General features: G+C 39.0%; 3 protein-coding genes across 4 annotated transcripts; 1 reads left to right on the top strand and 2 right to left on the bottom strand.

Annotated features, from left to right (window-relative positions):
• Window positions 1-6: 6 nt before the first annotated feature.
• On the bottom strand, window positions 7-14,984 carry LOC118409593 (U11/U12 small nuclear ribonucleoprotein 48 kDa protein-like). The gene is made up of 9 exons (XM_035810721.1): window positions 14,698-14,984; window positions 7,932-8,042; window positions 7,385-7,451; window positions 6,724-6,806; window positions 6,332-6,395; window positions 4,355-4,516; window positions 3,826-3,947; window positions 3,298-3,395; window positions 7-2,226 (listed from the first exon to the last, which is right to left on the bottom strand). Exons 1-9 carry the CDS (start codon window positions 14,830-14,832, stop codon window positions 2,028-2,030), a joined length of 1,041 nt encoding a protein of 346 aa, XP_035666614.1. The 5' UTR covers window positions 14,833-14,984; the 3' UTR covers window positions 7-2,027.
• Window positions 14,985-15,998: 1,014 nt separating this feature from the next.
• LOC118410616 lies at window positions 15,999-19,913 on the bottom strand. Of its 2 annotated transcripts, none has more exons than XM_035812397.1 (3): window positions 19,705-19,913; window positions 17,502-18,228; window positions 15,999-16,827 (listed from the first exon to the last, which is right to left on the bottom strand). In XM_035812397.1, the coding sequence occupies exons 2-3, from the start codon at window positions 18,092-18,094 to the stop codon at window positions 16,587-16,589; spliced, it is 834 nt and encodes a 277-aa protein (XP_035668290.1). In that variant the 5' UTR covers window positions 18,095-18,228; window positions 19,705-19,913; the 3' UTR covers window positions 15,999-16,586. The 2 variants fall into 2 exon arrangements, with proteins under 2 accessions (XP_035668290.1, XP_035668291.1); XM_035812398.1 differs by having other exon boundaries at window positions 19,701-19,913.
• A 537-nt stretch (window positions 19,914-20,450) lies between these two features.
• Window positions 20,451-24,854, top strand: LOC118410617 (ankyrin repeat domain-containing protein 66-like). The gene is made up of 4 exons (XM_035812399.1): window positions 20,451-21,220; window positions 22,777-22,927; window positions 23,364-23,592; window positions 24,033-24,854. The coding sequence occupies exons 2-4, from the start codon at window positions 22,783-22,785 to the stop codon at window positions 24,196-24,198; spliced, it is 540 nt and encodes a 179-aa protein (XP_035668292.1). The 5' UTR covers window positions 20,451-21,220; window positions 22,777-22,782; the 3' UTR covers window positions 24,199-24,854.
• The last annotated feature ends 4 nt before the right edge of the window (window positions 24,855-24,858 follow it).

Consider the following 24,858-nt stretch of genomic DNA (forward strand, 5'->3'; position numbering starts at 1 on the left):
ATTGTGTTGTAGCTAAGAACTTCAGAATGTTTCCTTCAGGCATTCTTTATATGTACATTTTATATATATATATACAGTTTGTAATTTGGTGATGATGTGTTGACTGTTTTATGTGCAATGTAACACTTGAACCACAATGAAACAATCATGCATATAATATACTAATAGAGATAAATACACAATTACAATCATAACTTCACACTGCCAGCCAGCCTGAAATTAAATATGTACATGTACCTACTGTAGTAATGAAGTATGTGTGTTCTCAAGTGTTTTCTAATTGGAATGTATTGATGATCTTAATTGTTTTGAAATGGATTGAAATAAGTAATGTACATGTATTTGCATCTATGTTGTTATTGTTGTTGTTGTTTTGGTAGAAAACATACCTGCACCTGTATATCCATCTAACAGAATCAGAAGGAAAATCAGATATCAATGATATTATGAAACTTTATGCAAGTGTAAAAAATTGCTAAATGATGATTGTCAAAAAGACAACGCTTAATCTCAGTCTATAAAAATTACTTAAAAGTCACTGTAAGCATGATGACAATTGACAACTTTGTTTTGCATACATTTAGCATAGACTCATTTGTACCTTTTTTGTATTTACTATACTAAAATTTCAGTTAATGGTAATTCAAAAGTGTTCTACATTCAAATGGTGGTGATACATATATGACAATCTTGTCGTCATAACTTGTAAAGCTAATAAACTGAAAATTCTTTATATCAATAGTCCTTTCATTTGGTAGCTTATTGAAACAAATATAGATTGAGAACATAATCAGTTGCTGACACACTAACATAGAAGTACCAATTATACCTTCTAAAGAGTTTGTTCAGTACAAGGTCACAGACTACCAGCCACTGAACTACTTACTCAATAGTCAACACGTAACAAGACCCACAGGCCAAGGGTTGCATGAGTAGGACTGGGAAGTATCTCTTCTCCTTAGGTCACAAACATCTCAAGAGTTAACTCAGTAAGAGTGAGGACTAACTGACTCAAAACGAGAAACACATTTATCTGAAAAATGTAAGGGCAGAGCCAAGTGTAACCCACATTAAGAATTTAAAAAAATGTAGGCTTTTAGGGGCGTATTCTCTTGTGTTGCTGTTCAAAACCTTATTTTGCTATGTGTGTATGATCTAAAAGTCAATGATATCTGGGCCTGCACAATAACCTTAGAACAGCTAAGCTATTCTAATTCTACATGAATGTTATTAGATATCCACTAAAGAAAGAATGATTGGCAAAATGGCATATTGTACTGATTGTGGTAAAAACTACACCATGAGGGTGTTTGTTGCATGAAAGCACTATTACTGCAGTTTGTAGTTCGCCTTGCATTCGGTAGGTTGTGAGTTCGATCCCTGACCGAGTCATCGCAAAGACTTTATAAATGGTACATGCTTTCTCTTCTTAACACTCAGTACAAGTACATTTGTATTTGGGAAAGAGTATAGAAGTTAAACACACCAATACCAGTGGGCTAGTCTCATGATGTAGTGATTGAACAAACATGTGGCCCAGCCCAAGGGATACTGAAACAGAGCTTGGTGCTACCCTATGCACCATCTAGTGTGAGAATGATTTTAACTCTAACTTTTATTTGTAGTACACCATCCCAAAGCTAGTACAAATGTATATGTATCTTATATATACAATTACAGGTCTTACCTTAATCTATTATCGCAGAGGTCTTGAATGAAGACACTACTACTGCACTAACTACTAGTAGTAGTAGTAGTACAGTTTGTAGTCAAACATCCCAAAGCTAGTTTATTTACAGGTCTCACCTTAATCTATCATTGTAACAGTCTTGCATGAAGACACTTAAAGAGGGCACACTTCAATTTGTTTTGGTCTCAACTTGAGGCTCAAGTTGGCAGATATAAAGAGAACAAGACAAAGTAGAAAGCCTAACAAAACACCTAAAACATGACAAAAAAACAGCCATGGCTGAAAAACCTCCTGTACAGAAGTTCCTCCTACCCCATACATACTGCACAGATCTGCTCTAATGTCTGTGTTTCTTCCTCCGATTGGGACTGGGGCTGTGGCTCCTCTCGCGGGACTTCTTGTGTTTGGAGTGGCGCTGTTCCCTGTGTCTGTGGTGGTCCTCGTGCGAGCTGCGGTGGCGGTGGTGCTGTCTGGGGCTGTCACGCTGTCTGGGAGAGTCCATTCTGACAGCAGGGGAGTGGGTTCTTTCACCGGATCTGTAATGTGTTCAGATATTATGGTACAAATCAGCAGCATGTGCACCTCATGTGCACTACAACTGTAGGTCTAAATCATCATATGGAAATGCACAGGAGAAAAATAAAAATTGAAAAATTGAAACCACGGACACATAAACAAATAAACGAATGCACACACAAACAAATATACAGACTCACATACAAACAAACACACATGCATACGTAATAACCTACAATGACAGTACTGTAAACAAGTGCTTTTAAAAAAGCTGGCATTTTGCCAAGGTTTGCGTGTGTGAACGTTTTTTTTCTAGTTATTAGAATGTCATATAAATACAACAGAGTAACTAAACCTGATATGGGCACATGGAGAGATTCACAAATATGCAAATGACTTTATGTCCAGAAATATGAAAATGAATATGTTTAGTGAAACTTTTTGTCATACAGTATGAAGTTATTTTCGAGAAAATCAGTTTGTTCTTGTGTAATTCTGTGATATAGATGTTGTATGGGCATTTTAAGGAAAGTTAGAACGACATATAAGCAGAGTATCGCACGTCTCACGGTTCGTTCATTCAAACATCCCAACAGCGAAAAAATGCAGAAGTAGAACAGGTGAAAGGTGAGTTATAATGTTCTATACAAAAGTGTTGTTAATTAGTATTTCAATGGATGTAAAAATTAGTATTTTAATGGATGTGAAAAAAAAAAAAGACAGTTAAAAAAAATTCCGTCCCTGGAATCGAACCCGGTGCATAGGTTTACAATACGCAAATTTTCCCACTGCGCTAGAGCGATCATGTTGATAAAACACCCGTTTTAACAGGTATACAAATGTTCGGCATGGATTGAACAGGTCCGTTCATTCTAACATTCCAACCGCTGCAAGCGGCAAAATGCAAAAATAGTTTTGTGGTAGGGGTGGAAAAGAGGTTTTGGGTGTGTTTTTAGTTCATGGCAAAAGTGATACTTAAGCACAAAACATACTCACAAAATGATGATTACACAGTGGAAAGGTACCACAAAAACTGAGAAAATGAAACTACAGTGATTACTTCACATGAGTAGGCCTGAATGTTACAGTACCTGTTGTCAGTATCAGAGCTGTTCTTTTCATTGTCATTACTCCCCCTGTTCATCTGTTCCAACATTTCCATCTGAGTCTCGATCACCTGCCTCATCACCTGGAACAAATCAGAAATGTCAATACTATATAAGATGTTTGTGCAAGAAAAGATATGGGTGCTTGTAAGATGGAATTTTACATAATATCTTAAAATCATTCTGAAGCAAAATGGAACTGCAATTTCCAGCATGGATTCATCTAATTGTCCAACTTTTGTCATAGAATATGCAGTCCACTGCTTCTGTGATCAAGTCATCATCTACCACAAAGCTATCTGTATCACAGAACTTGAGAAGTACTGGATTGCTCTTTTTTTTACAAAGACTGAAATGCATGTTTACTATGATATTGACTGAGAAGAAAATAAAACATTTTAAGATACAAAAACATGTATGTGCTGAACAAACGATATATTACAACACCAGGTTAAACATATTTGACAGCTGTATACAATACATAATGTTTAATCTGCTATGAGTGAGTGTCACCTCTGTTGCTGATCTCTTGGTGATGTGAACATTCTTGGCTCTGTAAGACTGTCTCCGTCGTTTGTAGTCCCTCAGTTCAGCCAGGATCTCCAAGTGACTCTTCGGACCTTTGCCCTCTCCCTCTGAAAGAGGAAATACCAGCTTCTTAGTGTTGTTGGACCAATTGTGTTTCAAAATATGCATCAATATACCACCGGGTATGACTGTGTGTAGCTTACATAATTCTGGAATAATTATTGATCAAGTCTGCACTGTCTAGACTTGTGATACAATAATGCTAAGGACTCTCAAATTAGTGAAAACCTTCTGTAACAGATTTTCAACCAAACTCAGGGATAGAAATACTGGGTACATTCTACTTTATTCTAAGCTGTGCACCCATTCTATTTTCTGTGCACCAAACTTTTTACATTAAGTGTACCAGTACTCCTAGCACCAAAAATGAATTTCAAGGGCTAGTTGGGTAACCTTGACTGATTGTACAGCCACACAAAATAAATAAAAGGACTTTCCAGTCCTGAAACCTTACCTTGTTTTTGTACGGTCTCTGCCAAGTCAGCAGTCAGGGTGCTGTCTTCTGTGGAGAAGGCAGGTCTGTTGCTGGTATCTCTGGCCTGCTGCACCACATAATTGTGCATGGCTAGTCTCTGTGCAGTGGTCAGCTCTTCATCCTTCAAGGGAAGCCTCCTCTCTTTATTTCAACAATGAAATATTAGTCAAAATCAGCAGTATGTTCCAGTAACAGCAAGATCTAATGTTTTAGTAAATGTGTATCTGCTTATCATACCACTATTTTGCAAAAATAAATGTTTTATCAATACAAATATCATTCCACTTAGGAGCCATCTCAAGTAATGGCTAGTGTCATTGCCCTCCCATGTTGACATTACACCCACTTTCCACTAGAACTGCTCAGCAACCAAAGATTCAAAATACATGTGTCTGATTCTCTCAACACATGTCATACATAAAGAAAAATTTGTTTTATGTTTTATGTGTTTTGTTGTCTTTCCAATCATGCTTTAAATTCTTGCATCATATTCCAATCATGAAATCAAAGGTTATACAAATCCAAGCTCGGTCTCTCTACAGTAACTCAGCAGTGATCATCTAGTAGAAAGAGTGCCTGACATATATATATTATACATACCTGTAACATATATATGACAGGGATGTCCCCAGCACCTTCAAGCACACATCTAGATGGCAAGTTTAAAGTTTTTTTGTTTGTTTTTTTAAATCATTTTCTCAACATTAAACTTGACAGGAGTGTCCACAGCTGCGACAAACAGCACATACAAACACCTGCCAGGTAATCCTACTGTAATGACAGACTGGCTGGAGACATCCCTGGGTTCAACTCTACAACCAGTCTTACCCTTTATCTTATCAAGTATTTATCAACTTTTACTGTAGCACTTATTGTGAACCATTATGCTGTAATAACCAATGATATCAGGGGACACTGGCAATATAAACTACCAATACTTTCCCAACCTCCAAATGTGGATATGTATTAATGTTTTAAATCTTTGCCTTTACTTTCCAACAGACTCAAGACAAAAGTGACCTATGATGTAATACAAAAAATCAAGCAACTGGGTAAATTCTTTTTATAGTCAGACATCTAAGATAGCATCTCCTATCTTTCATTAGGGACTGAGGATGAGTTGAGAACAAGTATATCCTGTATATAATGAGTATCTGAACTGATACACACATTCAGTTACTGGAGAAAGTTCATAAAGGCTACACTTGTCTTCAGACTCATTCTTTGTCAATGATGAAAGATCATTATGGATAGTAATGTTCTACCTGGATGTCTAACCTTCACCAATGCCTGATGTCTCATTATGTATACTATTCACAGAAAATGTACAACACATAAGTAGGCAATGCCACTATTATGTCTTGGAAGGATATGCAAGGTATAGGATACAAGAGTTTTATAACAGTGTGATCATGAGGATGTACATGAAGTTGTGCACTGCAGACTCTACACTCACCCCTTTGGCTGAAAAACAACATAGCACCATGACAATCAAATGAACTGGACAGTCAACTATCTACGTCCTTGTTTGGTAATCTTACACACTAAACATATGCATAGCAAACAGGTATCTTCATAACCTCATCATAACAGAAGTCTGACTGGTTGTAAAAAAAGCACACAGAAGCAATAAACATCCCAAAATACTATGGCCATGAAGAAAATAATGCCATGTATGTAAAGACAAATAAAGCTTTGTGTCATAGACCAGCATATCATTTATAGCTGGATTTTTATGCAGATCATAACAGTTGCAAAAGATCTTGAAGCTAGATCATTGTTGGGGTGAAAGTCAACAGAACATACACCACAGAAGCATGCATAGATGGAACAACTCTTGTTACAAGTCTTTTCTACTTTTTTGACAATCTCATCTGAGAAATAAGTGATTTATGAAAGAAAAGTCCTTCATCATATCAGGGAACAGCACACTTAATGTCACTGCAAGATACCCACCTTCAGCTGGAGCTGATGACACAGCCTGGGTGAAACTTCTCATCTGGCTGTTCGTAAGTCTTCCCTAAAGAATAAAATAGGTGAAGGAATGAATGTAACTTTTATGTCTAAATGATCTCTACAAATGTATCTGTCTATCTTTGAAAGTCATACTAATTATCCTTTCATATCAGTAATGAATAAAACTTACTAGTAATAATTACATTACAATATATCAGGTTGGTATACATGTATACAGAATTTTATTAGCTCCAGACATTACAGATATCCTTACAGGCACATCAGATTGCTATGTTACATTGTACATACTAGTACTATATCATAGAATGTACTTTGCAGGTCTGGTGAAAAGAGCTGTATAAAATTCTGTGCACAGAATTAGAAGACCTTACCTGTTCCCCATCAGCCAATGTACCAGCCCAAGTTGAAGTTGAAGAAGCACACTGAGAGATAACCTTCTCCTGAATGTCTCTGTCTAAACAGGTACAATCCATTAAAAAAATAAACTGTAAGTGACAACTACTTTAATCAGCATAGACATTCCACGTCAATAATGAATCAATTATCCTGTAGAAATGTGTTTTGATATTTGAGAACTGATAACCATTGTGTCAAATATAGAGTCAAAGTCAAATGTTGAATATACTTTATAGTAACTTAATTGTGATCAGGAGAAAATGGTGTATCAGCAGCAGTTTTGATAAAGGTACTATACTGGAAAGTTGATCTGCATATCAGTCCATGTCAATTGCTTACTAGTAGGATGAAAAACTACAAATTTGGTATCAATTGGTCGATCTATATAGTAAAGACAAGCTTCTTGTGATAGCTGACAACAGACCTGAGTCAGTCTACAGATGTGAGTATGTAGTAGAGACTGTTATTTTCGTAAACGACTGTTAAGCCATGACTGAAGATGTAGGGCTGATATCAAATAGGATTCTACCATGATCATTACTTCCGAAGAGGACCGTGTGTGATAATTGTTCCAGACAGCAAGAGCTGGTACTGCACTGTCGTCATCTGTGCTGCACCATAACAGACAACACTTACCTACTGTGACTGGTACAACTGACTGAGAGTTGGTGTAGTAGAAATGGCAGCTCTCCTTCATCTTCTCCTACAATGTGTAAAACACTGTAACTGTATATATTCCTCAACACTGCTAATGTTCTAAGTACAACCTTGTGAATTTCAGTGAAGTCACATACTAGGTTTGATCAGTACCAGTATCCACAGAACACACAGCACTTACAACTACAAACTTGTCAACTTACTAGTACATCTTAGATTTAGTCATCAGTGCCCCTTTCTACTACCAATTAATACAGCTACATTGTATCATACACAAGGTAAAGCTACTTTAAATCTGTACTACATGTACATGTCTTACCTTCATAAAGGTAAGACATAAGATGTATATCATCACAACAATTTTTAAAGTCATGCTAATTTAGAAAATGCAAAATTTAACTGAATCCAGACTGTCTTTAATTTAAACCAACGTTGTATTTGTTTTTATTATTTTACAAGGGAATGCTTCAATGTAAAAAAAAAGGAACTCTTGACATTAAGTGTTGGATATAAAAGTTAGACCGACCCTCTCCTCAGCATCATATCCAGCCTTAGCCAGCCTGCAGTCCTTCACATGTTCTGTTAGCCTGGAGGGCGGGACGCAGTGTGCAGAATCCAGTGGACACACGACCATGTCCTGAAAGATGGATGTAAAATTACATTACAGAACATTACAGAGTGAGTGAGTGAGTGAGTGAGTGAGTGAGTGAGTGAGTGAGTGAGTGAGTGAGTGAGTGAGTGAGTGAGTGAGTGAGTGAGTGAGTGAGTGAGTGAGTGAGTGAGTGAGTGAGTGAGTGGGTTACAGTGGCTGGGTTTGTTTGTTTGTTTGTGCCTTTATTTTGACTCGATAAATACTCCATCGGCCTGCTAGGCCGCTTTTCGTGGAGGTCGAGCTTACATGGAGGAGGTGAGGGGTCAACCAATCATATACATATTGACACAACATTCCTATTAATCAAACAGAAAATTTAGTTAGAGAAGTACAGGAGCTGAAGTCTTCTTTGCAGTTCTCGCAGCATGAAGTTGACACTCTGAAAACCAAACTGGACGAAGCTAATTCAGAGATAACCAACCTGAAAGCCACTATTGATGAACAAGCAAAGAATCCCAAGTCTCTACAAATGCCAGACATGGAGAAAAAGATGGACTATCTGGAGAACCAGAGCAGAAGAAACAACGTAGTCATCGATGGCATAGAGGACGACGCCAAGGAAACTTGGGCCGACACAGAAGTCAAAGTACGCAACATCCTGACAAAAAAGTTACAACTAGACTCAAAGACAATCGAAATAGAAAGAGCTCATCGGAATGGTCCCTTCAGAAATGACTCCCCCCGCCCAAGGCAAGTTGTGGTCAAGCTACTGCGTTTCAAGGACAAACAAATGATCCTTAACAGAGCCCGATCCAACCTCAAGAATACCAACATTTACATCAATGAAGACTTTTCAGATCAAGCTGGTGCCAAAGATGAGGGAAGCCAGACAACGTGGAGAGTTCGCTATCATCAGTTATGACCGACTCGTCATCAGGAAGAAAACTAATCAGGAAATGTCGTAAAGCTTATTTCCATCTGTATTACATTTATTGTGTGTAGTAGACCTATAATATTTCATGTATGCTACTTCTAGATGCGACCATTCAAATATAGTTTTCCACCCATGTATATTTTACTATGTAATGATGTATAACTATGTAATGTTGTATATTAACTATGCTTATATAGACCATGTCCAACACATCCACTCAAACAGATGATTTCAATAGTACACCATATAATTTTGAAGATGGTAACCTGATCTTTAACCCCTTCATGCTCGACTCAGATAAGGAATCAAACTTCACTGACAGCTGGGATCCAGATGTAAACTTCTACGGAAACTTTTTAGATACAAATACGAATACCCCATGCGTTAACTACTCTGAAGATCAGTTTAACTCCATGTGCCTTAAGTCAGGCCATAACACTAACGCTTTCTCAGTGTTGCACCTAAACATTAGAAGTCTCCCGCGAAATTTCGACAATTTTACCCACTATCTATCTACTCTAAATCATGACTTCTCTATTATAGGTTTATCTGAAACATGGCTAACTCAAAGTACTTCTCAACTGTATGATTTCCCAAACTATACCTCAGTACATCGTTGTAGATCGAACAGAGTTGGTGGTGGAGTATCTCTCTTTATACGCGAAAATCTTGAGTTTGTACAAAGGGACGATTTAACTATACATTCGCATGAGGGAAATGTGGAGTCCATTTTTATTGAACTTCCAGTGTCTTCCTCTCCTACTCGTAAGAATATGATATTAGGATGTGTATACCGACCGCCTGACACGGATATTAAGGACTTTACTAGTCATCTTGCGACAACACTGGATACAATAAGTAAGGAAGGTAAAACATGTTTTCTTCTTGGCGATTTCAATATAGACTTACTAAAAAATGAAAGACATACTCTAACGACAGATTTTTTAAATATGTTATTCTCGTGTTGTATGTATCCCACAATCACCAAACCAACAAGAATAACTGACAAATCTGCGACCCTAATCGATAATATATTAACAAACTCCTTATCTGAATCCTATACTTCTGGCACTCTTGTAACAGATATTTCGGACCATTTACCTATATTTTACATAATGAAATGTAAATCCGATGTGAGTAAAACTAACAGTACAAAACGACGTTTGCGCAAATTTACTAGTTCCAATATCACTAAATTCAAAAACCAATTAGCGGATGTAACATGGGACAAATTATACAATTACTCTAACACAAATGATGCCTACAGTCATTTTATTCAAGTCATTACTTCTCTGTTTGAAGAATGTTTCCCGATTGTTACTCACTCCGAACGTAATGTAGAAAAGAACAAACCCTGGTTCACTCCTGCGCTTCATAAATCGTCCATCAAGAAAAACAAGTTATACAAAAAATATGTAAGGAATCCAAATCCAACTTCTTTCCAGACATATAAAACTTACAGAAATAAATTCAACACATTAATTCGCTTATCTAAAAGGAATCACTATCACAAAAAATTCAAGGAGACAACAGATAACATAAGAAACACATGGAAATTGATAAACGAGCTTCTTAATAAAAAAAAGAAATCGAACGTCCTTCCTAGCAAACTCTGTGACGACACATATGAAATATCAAACCCACAAGACATTGTAGCTGCCTTCAATAACTTTTTTGTTAATATTGGACCCTCATTAGCTAAAAAGATCGACAAGACTGACTGTTCTCCTCTATCTTTCATTAACAATGTCTACCCATCTTATAGCTTCTTTGAAACACCCACTGTATCCGAAGTCCAGAATATTATTTGTAATCTTAAGAACTCTGCTCCTGGTAATGATGAATTAAGTACCTCCTTAATAAAACAAGTCAGCAGCTCAATACTAGAGCCCCTCACTTATATATTAAAATTGTCCTTGGAAACTGGTATGGTCCCAAATGATTTAAAGATAGCCAAAGTCATACCGCTTTTCAAATCGGGAAACACCTGTTTACTGTCAAATTACCGCCCCATATCAGTTTTGCCGGTATTTTCAAAAGTCCTAGAGAAATTAGTATACAAGAGAATTCTACAGCACTTAGAAGATAACAACATCCTCCATGAACACCAATATGGCTTCCGTAAACACCATTCAACATATATGACACTTTTGAAATTAGTAGATAAAATTACCTCGGCCATAGAAAAGAATGAATTCACCATTGGTGTGTTTCTGGACTTGTCAAAAGCATTCGACACCGTGAACCATAAAATTCTATTAGAAAAACTTAACTGCTATGGCTTTCAAGGATATGTTTTCACATGGCTAAAAGACTATTTATCTAACAGAAAACAGTATGTTTCCAATAATACCTACTCCTCAGATACAAGATCAATTTCCTGTGGCGTCCCTCAAGGTTCTATTCTTGGTCCTCTATTATTTCTCATATATATCAACGATTTGGCTTATGTATCTGATGAACTATATGCACTACTATTTGCAGATGATACTAACTTGTTTTCATCACATTCTGACCTTGATATATTAGTCAGTAAAATGAATAGAGAATTAGACAAAGTAAACAAATGGTTCCAAATTAACAAATTATCCTTAAATGTCAAGAAAACAAATTTCATTATTTTTGCAGGGAAGAAAAAATACAATAAGGAAAATGTTAAAATAGCTATTAATAACACACCAATTAATCAAGTTACGCACACGTGTTTCTTAGGTGTCACCATTGATGACAAACTTACCTGGAAAAAACATATTGACCTTATTTGCAAAAAAATCTATAAAAACATAGGTATTGTCAGGAAAATCGCAACGCTACTATCTTCTAAAACATATATGATATTATACTATAGTTTACTATATCCCTATCTTGCATATTGTAACATCGTATGGGCGAGTACGTACTCCACATCACTTAAACCTCTACTTCTTCTGCAGAAACGCTTCGTCCGAATAGTCTCAAATGTGTCGTATACATTCCCTTCTGCATCTTTGTTTCGTAATTTAAAAGTATTAACTATATATGATATAAACAAACTGCAAAGTTGCCTTTTTGTTCACAAAACAATTAATAGTTCTTGTATACCAAAGCAATTCCAGAACCTTTTCCATCACAATTCAGACCACCATCATTACAATACCAGACAGTCTAACCATTTAAAACAGATACAAGTAAAAACACAACAAAGAAAGTTTTCCATGTTGTTCAAGTGTCCGCAAATCTGGAATAGTTTAAGTGAAGCCTTACATCTTTGTCATTCCCCACCCATCTTCAAAAACCTGTTAAAAAAGTCATTATTAGATAATCAAACATTTAATTAATCTCCCATTCATTGTCAGTTGTTACTTTTCTTTCAATGTTATATTCTTATTACATCATTTCATTCATTTCGCCGTTATGATATTGCATTAGTTATCAATTATTGAACTATTATGATTTATTTCCATTTTGTTAATTCTTTTGGTTACATTATTGTCTAATGTATAATTTTTACCCGTCTATTCAATCTTGTTACTTTGGAGGAAGACTTTGTACAAGCCACGAGGCTTTTTTCTTCCCCCCTGCATGTACCTTCATCCTTTAATTTGTTTTATGTTAACTTTTTTAATGCTTGTGCAAAATAAATAAAATCAAAATCAAATCAAATCAAACAGAAAATAAATACATACATAAATGAAAGAAGAATAATAATGAAAACAAATGACAATCATTAGCTCATTGATTACATACATGTTCGTGGATCGCTACGGTGTCACTAGTCTATTGAAACTAGAGATTGAGGTTGCTCTGGCTTCCGGTACTAGTGAATTCCAAAGAAGTGAACCAGAGTAAGCTAGTGATCATCTGTAGACCTCTCTCAGTGGCTTAGGTACTACTAGAAGATCGGAAGCACTACGTCTGGTGGTCCTGACTGATCTGTCCCTGCAATAGGTGAACATACGACGTATGTAGCCTATTGTAGGGTGGTAACTTATTGTTCAAGGCCTTGTATACCAGTAGGGCTTTGTGGTGCTTGTGTAGCGACTTCACATCCTTCCATCCCAGACGTGAGTGAACTTCCGCCGATGGAGTTAGATATGGGGCACGTAGAATCAACTTGCCGGCTCGGTTCTGCATCCGTTGAAGTTTCTCCAGCTCCCGTTCTGGCGCAGAGTCCCAGACAGTACAAGCGTACATAATATGTGGCAGACATATGGATTTGTACAAAGTTAACAGGGTAGGCGTTGAAACAAAAGTGCGGACGTGCTTTAAAATGCTAAGTGATCGCCTGAGTTTGCACAAAATGGCATTAACTTGGCACTTCCAGTTTAGATTACGGACAATGTACATCTTACATTCAGTTACAGCTGCCCCATTGATAGACAGGTTTGGGCTTTTGCAACTGGGTGTGGCTGGGTGAGTAAGTGGTTGAGATAGTGAATACATGTGTAAGTTGTTGGTACTGGTGAGTAAATGAGTGGGTGGGTGAGTGAGTGAGCGAGTGAATGAATGAATGAATGTGTGAATGAATGTGTGAATAAATGAGTTAGTACTGGTGAGTACACGAGTGGGTGAGTAGAGTGATAGTGATGCGAGTGAGTGATAAAGTTTACAAACAGGAGATTATGATAATCTTGAGAAGTGCCTTGTCCGAAATAAGTCAAGTTGCTCTTTCTGTCACCGGTACCACTCAGTGAAGCAAGTCTACGAAAACCTCGCCTTCCGCACTGGTGTTCCAGTGCTGAATCAATTGTCTGAACGGCCTCAGCACTGGTTTTCCAATTCCAGTGCTGAAATTCTTTCAGCACTCGTTTTCCAGTGCTGATCGGCCTTGTTCGAGTGCTGAAACTCCCTCAGCACTGGTTTTCCAGTGCTGAATTTCTTTCAGCACTCGTTTTCCAGTGCTGAACTTCTGTCAGCACTCGTTTTCCAATGCTGAACTGCCGTCAGCAGCAATTCGAAGGAAAAGATAAGTTATTTCGTGCAAAGAAAATTGTAGTTGTGCTATCCATTCGTTATGTAATTGAATATATGTATACTGTATAAGGGATATATATCATTTATAAAATGAATGAATGAATGAAGACCTTTATTGCACATTTTTTTTTATAAAGTACTGATAGCGGTACTAGTAAAAGGACGCAAATTTGATTAAAGTTACTTCGTGCAAAGAAAACTTCGTGTAAAGTTGTGTATTTTATTCGTTGTACATGTGTAATTGAAAGGTAGATATATGTATATGTGTAAGAGGTGTTTAAGGGATAGCTATCATTATAACAATAAGCAACTTTATTGTGTGATTGTGATAGATATAGCCCTTTTGGGAAAGATTTGGGTGGCCCTGAAAAGGGCCGGGGTGCTGTGAGGGCAGTGAGGCAGACTTCAGCCTGCCTCCTCGTTGTTGTTGTTGAAGAGGCACCGCTGAACTTCAAAAGGATGAGGTCTGCCATAGGTGACGTTTATAATCCAGCAATGTCTTAAGTTTTAGTAGTAGAGCAAAGGACGTATCGTAATTCCAAATTACTGTATATCTCAGAGTCTCCCGATCTCTCAGCACTCGGTTTCCAGTGCTGAATATTCGTCAGCACTCGGTTTCCAGTGCTGAAGCCGGCGTTTCGATCTCTCAGCACTCGGTTTCCAGTGCTGAATATTCGTCAGCACTCGGTTTCCAGTGCTGAAGCCGGCGTTTCGAGTGCTGACGCCATCTTCAGCACTGGGTTCCAGTGCTTAAAAAGGGAGGCAGAGGTTTTCGTAGTTTTGCCTCAGTGAACCACAAAGTGATAAACTTACAGTGTATGATATTTTGTCGTTCGTCCATCCAAACCGCTTCAGCACACCGCTCAGCTTCCCCCTGCTACTGTTCAGGTAACACGACAGTTCCTCCAGCTGCTCTTCCCTGCTTTCATGCCTTTCTGACTTGTGCATGATTCTGGACGCCAACTGACAAAATCTGGGAGCTCCTATGCAAAGGCTTTGTCTTTATCGTTCTGCCAATGCAGAAGAGGTCCCAGGTATCACTTAAAGTCAAAACACGGAGAAGAAAGGCGTCGTGTCACACTTGAAAACCAAAAATTTTCAGACCGCGACGGCCATTTTGGCATACCTCACTTTTCCGAAGGGGTATCTTGGAAGATATCTTTACTACAAAACACAATTTGTGGAGACAAATTGGCATCAAATTTCTAAAAACCCAAATAACTAAACAATACTAACATTATCGATGGATTTTCAACAGCAGAATTATCATGTACTGGGCATATCAATAGACACAAGGTTAACATTCACCACCTTCCAGCACATGATCTGACCCTACCCGTCATGCCTGTACGGTCTAGTTACGCCACTTGGTGATGAATGGTGGTACTGCAGCTACTTGATTATTAGCCTGCCTTGAGGACTTCCCGGGGGTCAAGGCTAATTACAGCAGACAAATCTTTTGATCTGACCAAGGAGCATTTCTTGGTCTGGCCAATCAAAAATGATTTGCATCATCTATCAAAATCTAAATTTCATAAAATAAAATCCTTTATTGGGTAGTCTAAGCCCCAATGATACTGAACAATCACCAATCGGTGATGATTGTTTGTTTGAACCTTTATTCATTCTGATCATGACTATTTAAGAATTCAATGACAAAATTGTCTTATATCATGCAATATCATCAATGCTGAGGGAGGAACCAGTGACTTTTGTACATGTCCTGAAAAACTTTCTCACAGATGAGATCTCAACTCTGCATGCTCCTAGAGCAAGTCCAAGAGCAAGTGTGGTTGCATCACAGCAGATGGTTCTCCAGTAGTAGTAGTAGTAGTATCCAGTATTTGATTATACTGCTGCTGGGATGCCTGACACAGGGAAAGTCTTCACACCACACTTCCATGTGGACCTGTCCAGCGGGTTCACCCTAGTTAGACCGCAAACCTTGATGTTCTCTACACAGGTCTATTTTCTATGACCTTACTAAAACGCACACAATTCTGTTAATGTAAACATGCCTTTTCTTTGCAAAGATTTTCATGAACACTTGGAATTAAAAGTGTGGAAAAAATGTCAGATTGATCCCATAAGTATGACTTCATTGATGACAACTGAAGTATGGGCAGATAAAAGCACCAACAAAGGGATTTATTATCATTAATAATGACAACAATTGTACAGATGACAACACTGAGAAGTGAAAGCCAATACATTTCCCCGTATTTTAAATATCACTTACTGTCTTTCAGTCATCAATAACTGCAAAAGTATGAATCACAACTATCTTTTATCTTTAATTTTTACAAAATCAATGGTCAACAACTTGGAAAACAGAGGTACAGAAAGCATATATTCAAGTTCAAGTACTTAACAAACCACTGCCTTTGCAGTGTTGGTCATTTTGAGGTAGCACCAAGTCAATTAACAATATGTCTGTCTTCAAGCATGTTCAATTTTGTGTAAGTTTGTTTCATAACGATTAGTTAACAGAACTTCAGCCAGAGGGAAATCTCTGCATACAATCACATACTTGGTATGGCTTTCTCTTAAATCCTGACAAGATACTCCTGCCAGTCTGCTGACAGGTACCTTTTGACTGGGCTCCACTAAGCCTTGGTCACTTAGCATACAAATGTACAAATACAAATATCAGAATATACAAATCCATAGACATTTTTCTTGATAAGTTCCCATCTATTTGTTTACAGTGTTGAAGGTGCAAGGGCATTAAACTCTGCATCACTCCGTGGACATATCTTCTTAATCTTAGGGAACTCCTGGTGGTTTTTGTCCACAAAGAAGTCTCTGTCAGAGTCCTGGTGGTAAAACTGCTTGGATTTGGTGGACAGGCCCTTTTGTTTCACCTGGTCTACAAGGTTGACTTTGGGTTGGACAGGAACACACACGGTCTGGGTGGGCTGATACACTGGACCAAGGCCAAACCTGTTAACACAACATTTAAAACATTTAGTCTGTATAACAGCGCTATATACATGTGAAAAGGTTAAACAAAACTAGCATCTGTATAGAAGCATCACAAGATAAACTTTACATCTAAAAATGAGAACTGTTCACAAGATGGAACAATTTGTTACAGCTATTTACATCAGTGTCCATATACACTTTTTTATACAGTATCCAAGTCTATTCATAGCTGCCATTTCTTTTCGTCATCTTTTATTGATGGAGAGGATATGACAGCTACAGCAGGTTTGGATACTAGGCTATGATGTATTATTACACACTACAGTGTTTTTGCCAGGCCTTTTCTGCCTAGGGGACCCCTACACTGATCAGAAGAATACAAATTTTAGAAGTTTCAGGGGGAGGATTGCCCCAGACCCTTACAATGCTCACACATGTTTGTACATGTATGTATGTTTCTTTGTAAATTGTATGTATGTTCCTTTATAATGTATGTATGTATGCATGTATGTGTGTGTGTGTCTGTCTGTGTGTGTACATGTATGTGTGATGAATTTATTGTAGAGGTTGTAAATTGGAAATATTTTCCATTTTTTCACACACACAAGAACTGATGGCAGCCCATTCCAAACTCTCAAAATATAAATTTGGATTGGGTTCAAGTTAAAGGCTAGGAAGCAAAGAAAACTAACCATCGCCTCTGCTCTGGCAGGTAAATGGTCTGAGGAACGCATGCTGGTTTCTTTTCTGGCACCACTCCTAACCAGCTGTGGTGTTTCTCTGTGGTCTTGGGTGGTGTTCCTGGTGGGGTTGGTGTCTGCTCAGCATTCAGCTGTGCTATCTTCCCAGGAACACGTTGAACCTTAGTGACTTCCCCTGACACACTCTTGTGGAGATTGTCAGCAGCCACAGAGACACCTGCGTTCTTCTGAAAGTCTTGCAGCTGTGCCTCTTTCAACAGTCCTTTCCCTTGTGTGAGATTCTTTGGTGCCGGTCTGGGAGCTGTACGACTTGTTACTACAGTGGGCTGTACTCTCGTCAGTGCGGCTGTGACTGACTTTGAGCTTGAGTCTTCTGTCTCCATCTGTGCTGCTAGGTGAGAATACTTGCTAGGTCTTGGTTTGCCAAACTGCAAGGGTCCTTTGACTGATGTTGGCGGAGTTTCAGGCCTGGCTTCATCCCACTCATTTTCATACCGGTCCTTCTTTTGAAACGTGAGGCGTTTGAGTTCAGGCTTTGACTTGCCCTGTATGGGGACTGGATCAGTTGTGGCAGTCCCTGCCATGGTCTTCCTTATTTTGGTCAAGACTTGTGGTAATGTGGAATCTTCTCGAGTCCTACTTCACTAAAACTTCCTAAGGTCTTCAATTTTGAGGTTTTCTTGCTCAACAATCCCAGCACACGTTGAAACTTGAAAGGCTGTACAGAAGAAGATAAACACATTGGTTAGTTAACACTCATCAACTCCTTGGGAACTGGAGGAAATCTAATAACAAGTCTTTGAGTGAGCAGAGGGAATCAGGACGACTCGGACCATTACTAACTCGGCCCATTGAAAATCTGGTCAACTCGGACCACCCCACTGGTCAACTCGGACCACCCCCATGTACCAGTCGGACCAAATTACGTAACTTTTGAAAAAAATTAATTTGACATTTCTTTGTATATTTGTACTAGTATTATAAAGATTGTCCCCCAGCTGCTACTATTAGAACGTCAGAAGTTTCCTGGCCATACAGAGTCCCTTTGATCTAGTATCATATGTGCCGCGGGCGCTGGCGATATCAAAACCGCGATATTACAACAAAGTGGACACGGTCGGCTTGAAAAAAAGTCTTAATTAGCAATTAATCTTCAACAAGAATGACTCATACTCTGATCAATTCCCACATCTTATTTGTCTAAAGCTATTCCGAAGAGCAAGTAATGATAAAGTTTACTACTGTCCTCCATTAGAAGCGCCTCACACCTATCCACGTGTCCACACACGTTACGTATTTCGGGGTCAACGACCTAATGTGCGCCGCCCGGAATGCCGAAAGTTCCGATGAATTACACTCTTCAATCAATCCAACCTACAGTGTTCTCATTTTAGAGTATATACATATAAAACTAGTGTTGGGGATTACATTTACGAAAAAAAAAATCAATTAAATAGCTGTCCAGGGGGATGGTCCGAGTTGTCCCGGCAGATGGGCCGAGTTGACTGGGCCGAGTTGGTCATGGTCCGAGTCGTCCGACATTCGAGCAGAGTACAGGTCCATTGGCCTGGTTGCCTAGGGCAAATAAAAGTCCTGATTGGGAAAGTGCATGTATTTCCCTGCCATAAGTAAAATTGTATGTATAGGACAAGTCACATGCTATTAATCTTAATTTCAGGCCAGCAAAAAGTTAGTTTTGGCCTATTTAGAGCAAGTGAATACTTCAAATTTGCTTGAGTTAACCCTGGGCGAGATTTAGCAACATTTTTTTTTCTGTAACCACTGCCGAGTAATGTCACTGTCACACATCAGACCCATTGCAATGACTTGTACACTTCAACTTCAAGGGCGATGCCAAATCATGACAAGCTTGTTGTTTTGATCACCGTGGACTGGTCAGCAGTTGTCTAGCCTGGTGAGACTGGTATCAGGCACTACCGTCATGACAAGCGAGTCGTAAAAATCTATTTTTGAACCTCTTTCACTCACTGCGACGGTCGTCACGTCACTTTCACATTGCTGATGCATAAATTAGTACTAAAATGGGGGAGGGGGGTAGTAACGTTTCAGAAACAAATTGAGTCTTTAACTTGGTTTTAACCATAACAAGAAAGCGCACAACATTTTGTGTAATATTTGTGCAGAAATCGGCAAGAAACAGACAGCCTTGGCAGCTAGCGTCCAACTCACCAACCTTGAATCCAATCTTCCCAACAAGAAAATGTCACAGGCCCGCGCTCGGACGCATTTATGGCCTTCCTCCTCCACAACACTGCCGGGTGAAGGGTAGAGTGCTGGTCCACAAAAGACAACACAACAGCTTCTACGATATCTCTCTAATGTCCTACAGGTTTCAACTTCCAAAACAGATCTACTCAGACTACTGTTACATTACCCGGCTATGTGGCTCCAAGTCCCCTCTTTCAACCTCCTTGGTGGCTCGAACGAAAATAAATCAGCGACAAACCGGCTGGAGGCGGATTGCACCAAGTGATGACGTCATCAAGTTCCCTACGTGTCATGCTTATTTTACCTAGTGTTCGACTTACAATCAAATAATTGATCTCTTATACAGAGTAACCGATACATATTTACGTTGATAAAGATTTGTAAAAAATGTATTAGAAATAGTATCCCCCTTTGCTGTCAGTTGGTAGCCTTTTGCTTTCAGTGAAAGCAGATACAAAATCATTATTTTACCTATGGGATCTTGTTGCATAATAGTCATATCCAGCCTCATACCCAGTAACGTTTAATAGTCCAGGAGATTCTCAGAAGAGGCTAGAAATGTGCTTTCGTAGCCCACCCAGTACTTTTAAAAGCCAACCAGGCTGGACTCAAGGCTATGTTTATATCTTGTTCCTGCTGATCAGAAATAAGGTTATGCTATGTCTATGAGTAATTTATGGAATTTGGGAATGACCAAAGAAGTTTATTTGCCCGCAATATAACATCAATGACGCTGATTACCCGAAGCCTTTTGAACAGGACGGCATCTGAAACTTCTACTATTTTCAGACAAAAAAAAACTTTGTACAGTGGTAGGGATAACGTCCTTGGTTTATAATGTTTAAAGGAAGGCATGTTGATATAACTTGCGACATCAACACATAGTGGTTGGAGGAGATATGTTTGATTGCACTGATCACACTTGTAACACTTAACGTTATCTATAAATTCAGGCTTAAAAATTTCCATGATACTGAGATTTAAAAATCGATTTAATTTCGATTTTAATTCATTGAGATTGCAGACAATCAAGGAGCTTTTATCAACCCTCCTTGAGACGATGCAATACATGGCAAACCCAGCAGGCAGCTTGGCTGATGTTGGGTGACAACACATAACGTTACATGCATTCACACTTCTCATATTTCCTATCTTCGATCTGGACATGAATGGTCAATGTACAGGAATCGACTTTTGAAACGCTGTGTGGCCTTCACTAGATTTGTCGGATCTCCGATACTCGACTCATGACGACACTTTAATGCATGAATGAATGACCCTTACATTTTGCTTGACTACATCTTTCGACCTTTGACCCCTCACCTGGTGTTAAGTTGTACACTCACCTGCCACCTGGCGTTCATGTTAGTTATTCCGTCTGTACCAGCGTTAACCGTACTACGAAATAAGCAACGTTTGTCTTTTCGACAATAGTGGCATACTAGGGGATTTTCTGCGGGCTAAATGCTCATTGTGAACAGGTAAGTGTGGTTTTACATTTGACGCAAGTCGCCCAGGTTACTTAGGAAACATAAACAATGCTGTATCAAAGCTGGTTAAGCGAATGCCTATTCCCAATATAGCACAGACTAGACGTAGGTCTAGCCGTCCTTTAGCTGATTGTGTTGTCACATATAACCTGTCAGGATGAAACATGCCAGAATTAGAGTCAATAGTCAGGTACAGGTGTTTATTATAGGTCAGCCAGAATGAGAGCCACTGTACTGTAGACTCCGCTGGCTAAATGGGAGGGCGTCAGGGAGAAATTTCAGACGAGTCAATTGATATCGCTGGCCATGGTGCACAACAGATGCTGTTGGGTGCGGGAAATAAGTGCCCTATACATGTGTCCAACAATAACAGTATCCCTCTCACAATACGGGATATGGAAGCCTCATCGAGTCTTAACAAACAGCGGCGTAAGCCATCGATCCATACAAATTGGTGCTACTATTTCTCGGTGGGTTTGTTTTATTAAGGACGTTTAAAAGGGACTTGGTTTTACGTAGAATTTATAGAATTGTAAATACTGCTACGCACACTTGGTAAGAAATCCTAGACGGTCCCTAGCTCTGTCGGTCAGGACTAGCAAAAAAACTAAGAATTATTGCATAGGGATTTGGGCTTAAACCCCGCCTCTATGGGGTATTAAGTTACCTGCTCGAGTGGGAACACAATGGGTAGGTAAACAGTGGTTGCTAGGTAACCGTGTCGTCTTACACCCTGAACCAACATATACCTACACCAAGAATGTTCATTTAAGGTTTTAAAAATGGTCAAAAGGAAAACAGTACTGCATTCCTCGTTATTTCTGTCGAATCTTATAGCTGTCAGTGAACAAAGCTATTGAAATCTGGCGTTGTCTGGACTCCAGATATTTGCTTACCCATTCTTTTTGCCTTACAAAAGAACGCCAAGGCAGGTTTACCACAAGAGGCCCAAATGACCTGAAAAGAAAGCGGGGTTGAGTGTCTACGCGTGTTTGCACGAATGTTCTGTTCCCATGATACATGAACAACAACCAGTCCTAATCCTCGGTCGAAATTTAACCAATGGTGATCAATAGTATGTTATGAAAAGGTTTAGGCGAGCTAGGGCAGCTTATTATGGCTAGAATGCGTGGTGTATATATACATGTACACGTACTAGTATACATCATACGGAAACCACTGTTATGACTGTGAGAATTGGCCGTGACATGAACGATGCAACACAGGATCTAAGAAGTACATTCGATGTCCTAAAATCACAATAAACCATTTTATCAAAACTTAAGGACAACGCTGTTGTAAAACGGTTCATATCCACGCAGATGTTATAATTGACTGTATGGTTTTATATTATTCTAATGATGTGTTGTCTCCAGTGCTTGAAGTGGCCAAGTGTTTATACATGTATTTCGAACTTTTTAAATGGCACAGTTCCGTCTCATCTTACGATATCTCTTGTAAACAAATCATGCATTCGTTCATCTACGTTAGAGTGTGCATTACTAGTACTAAAGTCCAGCCGTATCTGTATAACATGCCCCACCCAGCCGAGCATGGCCGTGATGACAGACGTGCACGAGGCAGCGGCGATAGGGGATAACGACACGCTGGAGGAGATGGTGGACAGTGGGCGGGACATTAACGTCAAGGACCCGGAGTGGGACGACAGGACTCCTCTACACTGGGCGGCTTACAAAGGTGCAGTAATCATTATATGCCCTGGCACGATCCTAGCCAGACTGCACAGGATGCAAATTGATATTTGCATACAATGCTGGTTGAGCCAAAACATTTTTCATGGGTCAAGATTCTACCCAGCTCAAATTTTCATTGACATTGACGGAAAATTCTAATATGAATCATTTTTTTAAATTCCCTCGTATAATGCGAGAAATGCCATTGCCAAATTTACACGTTCCAAGGAGTGGTTTATTCAAATTTGGACATTTCTATATCCCGGTATTTATGTATAGGGCACCATGTCTTTACCCACTGATTTTGCCCGCCATAATAGTTGAAGAGAATGTGCATTTTCTATCAAACGCTGCAATTTTGTCAAATGACGGAAAGACACTGGCTATGATCTCCGAACACAATAACACACATGTTTATATCTAATATACTTTGAATTCAGGCCACGGAGAGAGTGTCCGCTTGTTGCTAGACAGCGGTGCGAAGCCGTACATGAGGACGACCACTGGCTGGACGCCGGCGCACTTTGCCGCGGAGATGGGTCGTCTCAGCATCCTCCGCGTCCTGCACTCCATGAACGCACCGATCGACAGAAAGGACCAGTTCGGAGACACGCCCCTCAGACTAGCAGAAATCTACGGACATAAAGAATGCGTGACATTCCTTCAGAGGTCGGTAGATTGTTACATTATGAAGATAATTGAGAGAATAGTTCATTCGTATGCTCAGGTAACGATTGCAACGCGCTGTATTGAATCTATTAAATCAAATGGTATCTGCAGCCCTTTTTCCTAATCTTGTCTACTATCTACTGCATAGATGGAATTGGCACGTGACGAGCACACGTGCGTGACAATTGGTAGAACAAAACCCAGAACTACAATTGTTTGTGCTCACACTTTAGGGAAACGTGTTGACACACTGAACCAATCTTCTCAGTGGAGCTCGAGGGCTTGAATGTGTTTGTCTACAAAATCAAAACCCCAGAAGATATCGGTTAGCACGATATCGAGAGCTCATAGATTGCAACTCAAATCATATTTACCTGAGGTGTAATCCAGGATCTTCAGTGAGGAAACGATGACCAGGATGTTTGTTTTCACCTTTACAGTGCCACACAGGAAGTTGCAGAAAAGAATCGACAAGCAATCAGGAAAGGGCTGTCCATCATTGAGGAAGACGACGAAGAATGGATGGCGACGCAGAAGAAAAAGGGCAAGAATCAGAATTCAAACTCCCCAGACGATGAAAGGTCATTGGACAGCTTTAGGAGATAGCCTTCAGTTACTTGCTCTTCAATCATTACAAGGAATTTTTTGTTGTAAAATTAATGGGTGTATTTATTTTAAGCTCTATATATGTAAAGTATGTTGAGCTCTAAGCAATATATTATAGAAGAATTTAACTCCAATGTATTAGAAGTACCAAACGAATTACATGTATCTTCTCTGCATATTACTGGAGAGGATATGGTGATGAGAACATACAGAAAGGCAAAATGTACGGCATTAGCCAACAAATGCACTTTAACTTATATATCCCGTGTTTGTTCCTAAAATTGGTTATGCAATTACATGATGATGATGAATTACATTTAAAAAGTATCATGTATATGTATGTAGTGCTATGCCTATGAAGAAGACCTAGTTAAGAAGCATTGCGTGCCTCTGAGAATACATATGTATGTGTAGATATGCTTCTATGTTTATGAGGATTGGGAGACATATATTTCCCAAAGTCACCAGACATCCATGGAACATTTTGCCTTCATATAAATGTTTGTGTACATACATCTGTGTTATCTGTAGTAATGTGTTACTTTGTGGCCTCATTTTCATGAGGTGACTTAGGCAAACACCAACCCAGCAATATGTATGCTGCTAGCATTTCCTGTATTTCTTGTCAAGTCTAACAAGTTCATGGCCATTGTCAATCAC

Source organism: Branchiostoma floridae, chromosome 2, assembly GCF_000003815.2.
Source record: "Branchiostoma floridae strain S238N-H82 chromosome 2, Bfl_VNyyK, whole genome shotgun sequence".
In the NCBI taxonomy this organism is placed as follows: Eukaryota; Metazoa; Chordata; class Leptocardii; order Amphioxiformes; family Branchiostomatidae; genus Branchiostoma; species Branchiostoma floridae.

Excerpts from the sequence above, each read along its gene's own strand:
- LOC118409593 (XM_035810721.1), bottom strand. The coding sequence starts at position 14,832 with ATGCACAAGTCAGAAAGGCATGAAAGCAGGGAAGAGCAGCTGGAGGAA. Across the intron at positions 8,043-14,697 it reads ACGACAAAATATCATACACT|GACATGGTCGTGTGTCCACT; the intron begins GTAAGTTTATCA and ends TCCATCTTTCAG. Across the intron at positions 2,227-3,297 it reads AGCTCTGATACTGACAACAG|ATCCGGTGAAAGAACCCACT; the intron begins GTACTGTAACAT and ends AACACATTACAG.
- LOC118410616 (XM_035812397.1), bottom strand. The coding sequence starts at position 18,094 with ATGGCAGGGACTGCCACAACTGATCCAGTCCCCATACAGGGCAAGTCA. Across the intron at positions 16,828-17,501 it reads CTGCCAGAGCAGAGGCGATG|GTTTGGCCTTGGTCCAGTGT; the intron begins GTTAGTTTTCTT and ends TTGTGTTAACAG.
- LOC118410617 (XM_035812399.1), top strand. The coding sequence starts at position 22,783 with ATGGCCGTGATGACAGACGTGCACGAGGCAGCGGCGATAGGGGATAAC. Across the intron at positions 22,928-23,363 it reads ACACTGGGCGGCTTACAAAG|GCCACGGAGAGAGTGTCCGC; the intron begins GTGCAGTAATCA and ends CTTTGAATTCAG. Across the intron at positions 23,593-24,032 it reads TGCGTGACATTCCTTCAGAG|TGCCACACAGGAAGTTGCAG; the intron begins GTCGGTAGATTG and ends TCACCTTTACAG.